Source organism: Xenopus tropicalis, chromosome 10, assembly GCF_000004195.4.
Source record: "Xenopus tropicalis strain Nigerian chromosome 10, UCB_Xtro_10.0, whole genome shotgun sequence".
Classification (NCBI taxonomy): Eukaryota; Metazoa; Chordata; class Amphibia; order Anura; family Pipidae; genus Xenopus; species Xenopus tropicalis.
In genome coordinates this window covers 15,709,799-15,719,709 of record NC_030686.2, presented here as the reverse complement: position 1 = coordinate 15,719,709, position 9,911 = coordinate 15,709,799, and the positions used below count along the sequence as shown (strand labels likewise).

Sequence of the window (9,911 nt, the reverse complement as noted above, 5' to 3'; positions counted from 1 at the left end):
TGCCCGACCGCTCCTCCCGACGGGTTAAATTATGAGCACTCTGGGAAGGACGTTGGGTGGGGGGTGCTGCGAGGTGGGTTAGGGGGGCCCCAGCGGGGGGGAGACTTAGGGGACGTGGCCGGAGGGGACACCTGCAGGGCCCCTGGGGCGGGAGCCCCGGTGGGCCCTTCATCTCCCAGTCCAACCCTGTGAATAGCCAGCTTAAGAGACCTGTTTAGCTTATTAGTTACAATTGTATGTCAGTGCAGGGGGGGCTTTTTAACTTTCTGGGTAAAAACACATGAAAGGACAAATTATTAAAACCATGGATTTTTTCTAGGACCATGGCAAGTGCCAATATACCCATTGCTGCCACATACTGGCAACAGTATTCCCTATTAATGACATTGGTATCAAGTTTTAGTATTGATTGCAAGCAGGGGGCTCATTTATCAGCATTTGGTTACTGCCCATAGCACCAGTCAAATGTTTCATTTTTTTTTCTACTTGGCAGAAAATAGCCAATTACTAATTGGTTGCTAAAGGTCACTGCCCATGGGCAAATATGCCCAGTGTTGATAAATGACCCCCAGGGAGCTTAATATTATTTCAAATGAAAGAAACTGTTATAATAGAAATCCTAACAGAGCTAAGGAAGGAGGAAAACATACTAGGAGAGGAAAAAAGTTGGGTAGATGGGAGAGAAGACAATTAAGAAATGAAAAGAAAGTAAAAAGAAAGATAGATAGAAAGCGGGGAAATTATATAAGGAAGAGTAACCAGAGAAAAAAGAATGAGAAATAAAGATTTGCAAGACCAAAAGTACTTATGTATGATATTCTTTCTCTTCTTTTATATTATCACAAGGAATTTACAAACCCACCCAATTCTTTCCCACTGCTTAATATAGACTAACACACCCAAAACCTAATTACAGGAGAAAGATGAATGAAACATACACACGAGAATGGAGAGGGTTTCACCTCAAAGAAGCAAACACATATGACTTGACTGAGGAGGAGAGAGAGTAATGCCAGAGACTAAGATGGGGCTGTGGGGTTGTGTGTACTTCTTTATGGTGGTAGCAGGTAAGTGACTCTTTCAAAATTTTATCCGTAACAAAGAATGGTGTTTTGCTATTTGAGAACATCTAGGGAGGGTTCCAGCATGGCCAGAACATTTACTAAAGGCTGAAGATTTGTGGACTTTTAGCAGACTGGACATTTTTTTGCAAACGTAGGTTTCCATGTAGACCAGCATCAACCTTAACTCTGCATTAACCCTGTAAGTGATGAAGGTCACATCGGCCACAAATATACTTAAATACCAGGTTCTGCTAAACATAACTTCACCTTGCTAGTTGTCTATTCTATTCTTAATTATCATGATTCTGGGTGTTAATATGAAACAGAATGCCATCCATGGAGACTTTACATAAATGTACTATATATGACCTGCTAAGAAAATAGTTTGCAATACATAATGTTGCCTTAATGTTTACATTAAATTAGAAAACATTTACATACCATATTTAATGAGTGCCCATGTTCTCAAAACAAGGGAAGGGAACCTTTTAATGTGTTGAGAACACATTTTTTTTTACAGACAAACTTGGGTTTAAGAACATAACCTCTAAGCAGGGATGTAGCTTTCAGTACAGTAAGATCACCAGGGGAAGTCTCCTCAAGATCTTGCATTCACCAGGAGATAATATTATTAAAAATCTAGTTTTGTGTTAGCTCACAGTCTTCATATCTTGTATCAGACCTGCGACCGGAGGGATGCTTAATTATCCTGTATTTTCTAAAAACAGCAACAAAGACGTCAACATTTTCAAGAAGGAGAAGCCCTCAAAATCATCAGTGGAAGCTAACTGGATTAAGGAACCCATACTTAAATGGTTTTACTCAGCCAGATATCAGAGATGACAGTGACATTGAAATCATGGAAGAAAGAGAAGTATTTACGGAGATCTTCAAATACAGGGTTAGAAACCAAGACAGGTACAAGGGTGAGAGAGGACTAAGAGAGGAAGAAGGCTTATTTAATGGAAAACACGAGCATACTTGTTATATATTTCCAAAACCTAAGGCCCCTGAACTGCACAATAAGAGGGTAGGAGGTATAATGATCAAACAAAGTAAACCAATCAATATTGGTCAAAGAAGCTATGCCTTCAACTTTCTAACCCACAGACAAATGCCCGACACAATGTTGATATCTAAGGAGTTCAAAATGAGCAACCATAATGCAAGGCGAACATACCGCTTCTCAAAGAACATTCAGAAGAACAGGCATCACAATATATTAAACAAGGTGTTCAGACCTTCAAATAACATCCCACGAATGGCAGGTTCTAAGATAGACAGCTCTCCAAAAAGGATTCCTGATCGTTACAGAATGATTGCATCCAAAAATGCTAGATCTACAAAGGATCATTTAAGAAAGACTATCCCCTTGTCACACAGATATCATCAGCAAACTGCCAAAGAGGATAACATTCTGAACAAGAAGGTGGCATCGAAAAAACATGGGCCAGTAAAGCCTCATTCTTTTTCAGACGCCAAACAAGAGAAAAAGGTGCAAGTTCTAACTGAAGGAAATGGAGGTGAGATACCTAGGAGAGTAACACTTACAAACAAAACATCAAAGATAAGTAACCCTTTCTATGGCACTGAGACAAATAAACAGCTGGCTTTACATATGAAAGACAATAGGGCAAAGCCTCCACTAAAAGAAATAAGCAGTCAGAAAAACAAGTACCTTAAGAAAGAATTAGGGGGCATTTTTAATGACAGAGGTGGTCAACAGAAAGGTCTTCCTAGTGAGATCCTCCTGGAGACAGAAGGCAGTGGGCACTTAGAAGTGCGGTCTAAAGGAAATCAGGATTTCAGCAGGATTTTGAATATTACTTCTGAGACTGAAAGCTCCACAGTTTCACCATCACCACTGATCTCTTTGGTAGAACAGAGACAGGGTACATCAAGTGTTATGCAATTCATAACCTCGACTCACAAGTCAATGATAATAAACACAATACCTTTCCCTGCATTCAGGAAGGATGAATCACACTCCATGCTTACAGGTCCAACAACCAGTAAAGGTCTACCTGAGCAAGTTGCATCAACTTTCCCAGACTCATTGAGGCAGGGAGGCAACGAATGTGACTCTGGGTACAAGAAATATGGTGACAGATGCAAGAGTCTATGTGAAATCAATGGAATATACTGTGAAAATGGAGGGCAGTGTGTGATCTTGGAGAATATCGGGGCAGTGTGCAGGTGAGATACCATTCCAACAATCATTTTTGAACATTGAAAATACAATGTGTTGAGCATATAATGAAGGAAATCCTGAAGCCCTTAAGCTACTGTTAAACTAAGCAACACTGATCTAAAAATGTTACCATTGTCATCTTGCCCTACAGTCCAAATATTCACCCTGTTTTGCCCTACTGTACCCAATTCTTATTTACAATTGATGATCTGAGGAGACTGTATATATTTAAGGAGTATAACAGTGGCCCCTTTTTAGGCCTGGATTTGTAGGCAGGCCACAAAGGCCCGGTCCAGCAAATATTGGGGGGACGGCATGCCACCCACTGGTCACATCTTCACTGGAGACTGGGAGGGAGATTTTGGCAGCCATTTGAATCTCCCGCCAGCCCAGTCCCGAGTGGAAGTGATCATGCTAAAACAGTGGTAGCAGGAGGGACCAGCAGGTAGGTGAGATGGGGTGTGAATGTTGGGGGGGGGTGAGCAACAAAGAGGCCTATGGGCACAAAAAGTTCAAATCTGTCCCTGTCCCTCTTGCCCTTTCCATAAAGACAGGAAAGGCTCACATAGAAAAGAGAAATATACAGGTGATCATAGCTCCACCTCAAGAAATTGTATAATCTAGACATGAGTACCTACAAGGACATAATAATAGTGTATAATATTTAAATATCAATAAAAATGCCCACCTTAAATGGTGGTAGTCCTTAACTAATAGGAAATACTCCCAAACTTTAACTGTTCATTGTGCTTTATTTTTTCTTTGTTATGTAGCACTGTCTGGGCCCCAGATCCCCTAGGGTCTTTGGCATGGGGACCACCACCTGGCAACAGATACCCCTAACACCTTTCACATTGCCTTTTAGATGCCCTGAGACTGAATTGTTGTGCTACAGAGATCACTGCTGCGTCTCCTCACTTACTCCCATACAGCTGGTCTGTATCATTGGCAGCTGCTGTGTTCTGCTATCTGCATTACTGGTATGTGTCCCCGTCCTGATCCTGAGAACCCAGATGAAGATGTTTACTAAAACTGGACTAGAGAACAGCAGGTCAGAGACTACCGAGAGTGCTCAAGAAAAGGCAATATTTAGATAACAAGGCTCTCCATATTTAAGTTCTAAAATGCTGTTTTACATTTCCCTGCCTCTAAATCTAGGAACTAAAGAGCTGCTCATTCCTCCAACACACTGGTTATAGTTATAAATGTGCCTTAATAACAAAGTCAGTGGACAAACAGGCATTCTTGCATTAGACGCTAGTAGCTTCTGGCACAGCTTTGAGAAAAAGCAATTCTAAGCAGGTTTCCCAATTACATTACCAACTTTTAAAGAGATATGTCACAGGAAAACATGTTTTTTACAAAATCCATCAGTTAATAGCACTTCTCCAACAGAATCTCCAATTGAAATCCATTTTTCAAAAGGCAAACAGATTTTTTATATTTAATTTTGAAATGGGACATGGGGCTACCCATATTCTTAGGTTCCCAATTGCTCCCAGCCATGATAAACTTCAGTCACTCTTTTACTGCTGCGCTGCAAGTTGTATTGATATCACCCCCTCCCAGCAACCGATCAGCAGAACAATGGGAAGGGAGCAAGATAGCAGCTCGCTGACACCTGTATTGCTAAAAATCCAAGTCCAGCTCACCTTATTCATGGCTCCTCCAGTTACACAGAGTAGGCCAAACAATAACTTATCAGCAATCAGTTCTGTTGTGTAGTGCTGGCTCATTTTAAATGCTCGAAATCTTCTTTTTTTTCTTGCATCCTTTAATTTTTTGCCCATCCTCTCAATTGCAGGTTCTGGATACCCACCCTCATGCCAGCCTCCAGCATTTCCTTCTCTTCTATTCCTGAGTCAGTTGAGTCAGAATTTACTGTGGATTCAGACTGCGACTCTTTGCCTGACTTTCCCTCATTTTTCAGCACTAAAAAGGTGAAAAGGAGTCCCCAACTTATTACAGCAAACCTTTCCCACCTCTAGGCACAAACAGTGATTTAATTTGTAAACTGCATATTCTGCATGTATGACATTGTGGGTGACAAGGGGGCAAGGCATGGGCATTCACTTTCATTGCCACTCAATATCATGCAGTTTAGGACATGGTTCCTTGTACTTAGGTCCCCAACTTAAAAAAAAAAAGCAGCATGATTTTAACCTTGAATTGAACATGGCATTGAATTTTTCCCTGTATGAGGCATGACAAATAATCATCCTACTACATAGAAAACTTTGACTCCTGGGACTGTGCCTGCAATTCAAAAAGTAGTCACAAGGGGTCAGGGATGTTTAACGTGGCACGGCCACCAAGGTTTTGAGTACCATCTGCACTGACTGGTAACCCTGCTGTGTTGTAAGATCAATATTTTAGTAACCTTTTTCCTTTCCTAGGTGACCTCTGACACCAGCCCCTGGACATCGGAAAGCACTAAACTGTGACAGGTCCTGAAGCACTGCCAGCCTGGAAAGTCCTGTACACAGTGCTGAGTATATTGGGCCATTACCAAAGACATCAGCGAAGGCGAATGAATATTAGGAAGGGGACTCTAGCATGCATGCTCTCAAAACTAAAGGCCACATATAGACTACAGGGGACTACTCCCTGTAGGGTGTCTGACCATGCAAGGGAAATGTCTATAATGAAATATAATATTCCAGTGCAAGCTGATATGAATGCAGAACTTAATAGGCTGTAACTCTGCTGCTGCTGCTGCTTCCCCTTAGGAACGTACCCACCATGTAATGAATACTCCATATTAAACAACAGGTCAGATCCTAGGAGCAGTCAAAGAAAAGTAATTTAACGTAGGGTAAAAGTAAAAAAAACATCCTCAGAGTGCAGCTCTATCCCTATAATTAGAAGAAAATAATGTTGCAAATGAAAGCTTGCAATTACTCTTAAATAAAGCAAAGGGCAAACACAGCTGTAGATTACCTACTCTTCTTACTGCATTATATGCTGCACATCCGTATCCACTGCATTCATTGTTAAATGTGCTGTATAAGTCTTTACCCGCTGCTCTCACTGTATAATATGCTGCACGTGTCTGTACCTATTGCTTTCACTTTATAATAAGATAGAAATGTCTGTGCTCACTGTTTAATGTGCTACACATGTCTGTACCCACTGTTCTCACTGTATAATATGCCGCACATGTCAGTACCTACTGCTTTCACTTTATAATAAGATGTCTGTGCCCATTGCTCTCTCTGTATAATATACTGGTCATGTCTGTTCCCACTGCTTTCACTGTATAATGTGCTGGATAAGTCTGTGCTCACTGTTTAATGTGCTACACATGTCTGTACCCTACCCTTCTCACTGTATTAATATGCTGTGCATGTCTGTACTCACTGCTTTCACTGTATAATATGCTGGACATATCTATACCCACTGCTCTCACTCTGTAATGTGCTGGACATGTCGGTACACTCTGTTCTCATGTCGGTACCCTCTGTTCTCACTGAAACTTGAAACTTGAATAATATGCTGTGCATGTCTGTACTCACTGCTTTCACAGTATAATATGCTGGACATATCTGTACCCTCTGCTCTCTGTGCCAAAGTATAACAGTAGACCATTCATTTGATTTTATGATATGCTGGAAAGATTATTACCAGTGCTTTTACTGTATAATATGTTGAGGATGCTAGTACATACTTGGGATGTCACTGTTTAATGTGCTTGAAATGCCACTGTAATGTAATGGTGGTTGTTGTACAATGTGCATCAAATGGCAATGATCATTGTTCTCACTTTATTATGTACTGGGGATGTTAGTCTATTACCAGTTGCTCTCACTATTTTTAGTGGGAATGCCATGATCTATTGCTCTTACTGTGTAATGTGGTGATGATGATATAATCACCGTTAGCCTCTGGGCTTGAGCAAGTTCTTGAACACACGTTACTATATCATATTTCCTTGGCTTGCTGTGAATTTGTGGTTTAAGTAACCAATCGCTCAAGCCTGGAGGTTCAAGCAATAATAAATCAGCCCCTAACTGTGTAATGTACTGGGGATGCCAGTACCCTTTGCCCTTGCTTATCAATATAGTGAGGGGGGGGGCAGTGCCAGCACCAAGTAGTAAGTAGATAGTAAATAAAGCAGGGTGGCCCTTTAATCCTAGCTAGGAAGTCACCAGTGGGACATTAGCCTGATGTCCTGCTCACAAGAACAAAAAGAGGAATCATTAATGCTTTATTTTGTATTTCTAATAAAGGTCTCTACAGAGAGATTCTCATTGATGTGCATATTTATATTAATTTATATGTGGGAGCTCCATTATTGTTCACCTTGAACATTCTACAATCAATCCTAAATACTGTATTGCTGTTATAAAGCATTGCTAGAGAGTCCTGCAGCAGGTTGGGTACCCGCGGGTTACTCACAAAAAAAGCGGGTACCCTGCAGGTAGGATTTCCAGATGTGGGCCTGTGGGTTGCAGGTCGAGTTGCATGTCTTATCTATATTCTTATTTTTTAATTATGTTATCTATATCATCTATATGATTTTTTTAAAAAAATTTTCTACCCCGCACATGTCACATGATGTCACTTTCGGTTTTCAGCAACAGCACATCCTGTTTAAAGGTGGTCAGTCAGTCTCAGATTATGTTGCCTATAAGGCAGTTGTGGGTCGGGTAGTGGGTCCAAGTGGGTAGAAATGTGGGTCGTGGGTTGCTGGCTCTACGTCCTGGTTGGGTTTCAAAAATTGGTTATGCACACCACTTTACCACATTGCACAATTGTACATTTAGGGGCATATTTATTATAGTGTGTGATGTTGCTCATAGCAACCAATCAGATCTTTGCTTTTGTTTTCTAACTTATAGTTGACCATTAAATTCTTATTGCTGATTGGCTGCTATGCGTAACATCCCCAGTGATATTGGCTTACACACTGTAATTAATATGCCCAAAAGAGTTTGACGTTAAAACCACTTTGTCTTACTGTACATACTATCCCAGCCCATTTCCCTGATAATATCTTCCTTATAATGCCCACCACCCTACAGTTATATACCTTTTCCCTGACACCATCTTGTCTTAAGGGAATGTAAACTTCACTGGGGTGCCAATTCGTTAGGCACCACTGAATACAATCACCATCACACAATCACACAGCATAATCGATATCCTACTGTTAACAATGCACACTCTGTAATGGATTCACTCATGTTCATTTGCCTTTGCCTTACACTGTTAATTTGCCTTTATACTGATCCTAAAGGTCTGCCACTTCCACTGTCATCTATATCAGTGATCCCCAACCAGTGGTTCATGAGGCAAGTTTTGGTTGCATAAAAACCAGTTGTATTGCCAAACAGAACCTCATTTAGGCTGCCAGTCCACATAGGAGCTATCAAATAGCCAATCACAACCCTTATTTGTCAATTCTATGAACTTTTATGATGCTTGTGTTGCTCCCCAATTCGTTTTACATTTGAGTGTGGCTCACAAGTAAAAAAGGTTGGGGATCCCTGATCTATATCTTCACCCTCTGCTGCTCTTCTCTCCCTTATCTTCTTGCTTCTCTGGCTAAGGCAACACAAGTGAATTTGGTAACCTGATATGACCCCATATGACGTACAGTGCCTTGGTCCGAGGATCGGGCTACAAAGCTTCCTGATACAGGAGATAGTAGGTGAGAAAGGGCAGACTCTCGGTTGTGGCAATCTGTGTGCTGAAGCCATGTTCATGGTAGCACTTATCCTTCTATACATGCCCTGCCCTTGGCTACTTTCTTACAGTCACACAATATGTGCCTGTGCTCTTGGTTGGCACTTGGGCAGGACATCTTACTGGTTACCCTCATATGTTGGCCTTCAAGACCTTACCAGTAAGTGTGTTTTATCCTTTATGTGCAAAATCGTGTATGCATGTGTTCTTCAGGAAATTCTTCTGTGAACTTCATTATGCCCAGCAATGCCATACATGTGTGCCACTCTGCAAAATCATATAAGCCTACAGCAAACCGAAGGGCAACTTCATGCATTCCTGAAGCAAAAAGTATGTTGAAGTCAATGTCACTAGTGTTTATTGCCCACAGCATCTTAAATATTAAGTTCTTGTATATCCACATCACATTGAATAGTAACTTATGTATGCCCACACCAGCAGTTGCGGTCCATGCCATTTTTCTGTTGCCAGCTGCTTGTAAAACCACTTATATTAAAGGTACATGCATCACAATGTGCTCCTTCCCTACTTGGCCACTTCCGTACAGTTGCGCTCAACGCCGCTCAGAACGTCATGCTTTCCATTCGGAATCAGGAGCTGGTGCATCTTTTGACAGGGGGAACCTGCTGCTTCTGCCATCTCCTTACCAGGTGGCAGCTCCAGGGTTCCCTTTGTGCCCAGCACCAATAGGCGCAGCAAACTTGCGGCTCCGGAAACGAACACAGATGTCACTCACATGCTGACACTTCAGAACAATTTGGTTTTAATTTACGTCAAAATGTGTCTGCAGTTGTGGTAATTTTGTCAAGTCAGGTACAATAGTGCCAAGGTATTGCCCCTTTGCGACTGCAGAAATGCTGAAACTCAGGGAAAAAACATGGCTATTGCACTTAAGCTGGCCATACACGCACCGATAATGCGTACGAGGTTTCGTACGATATTCGGTGCATGTATGGCATGTCGGCGAG

General features: G+C 41.5%; 1 protein-coding gene across 1 annotated transcript; it reads left to right on the top strand.

The window, feature by feature from the left end:
• Window positions 1-774: 774 nt before the first annotated feature.
• On the top strand, window positions 775-6,183 carry LOC100490013. The gene is made up of 5 exons (XM_012952735.3): window positions 775-1,067; window positions 1,793-3,260; window positions 4,121-4,306; window positions 5,060-5,195; window positions 5,652-6,183. The coding sequence occupies exons 1-5, from the start codon at window positions 1,010-1,012 to the stop codon at window positions 5,697-5,699; spliced, it is 1,896 nt and encodes a 631-aa protein (XP_012808189.3). The 5' UTR covers window positions 775-1,009; the 3' UTR covers window positions 5,700-6,183.
• Window positions 6,184-9,911: the final 3,728 nt, after the last annotated feature.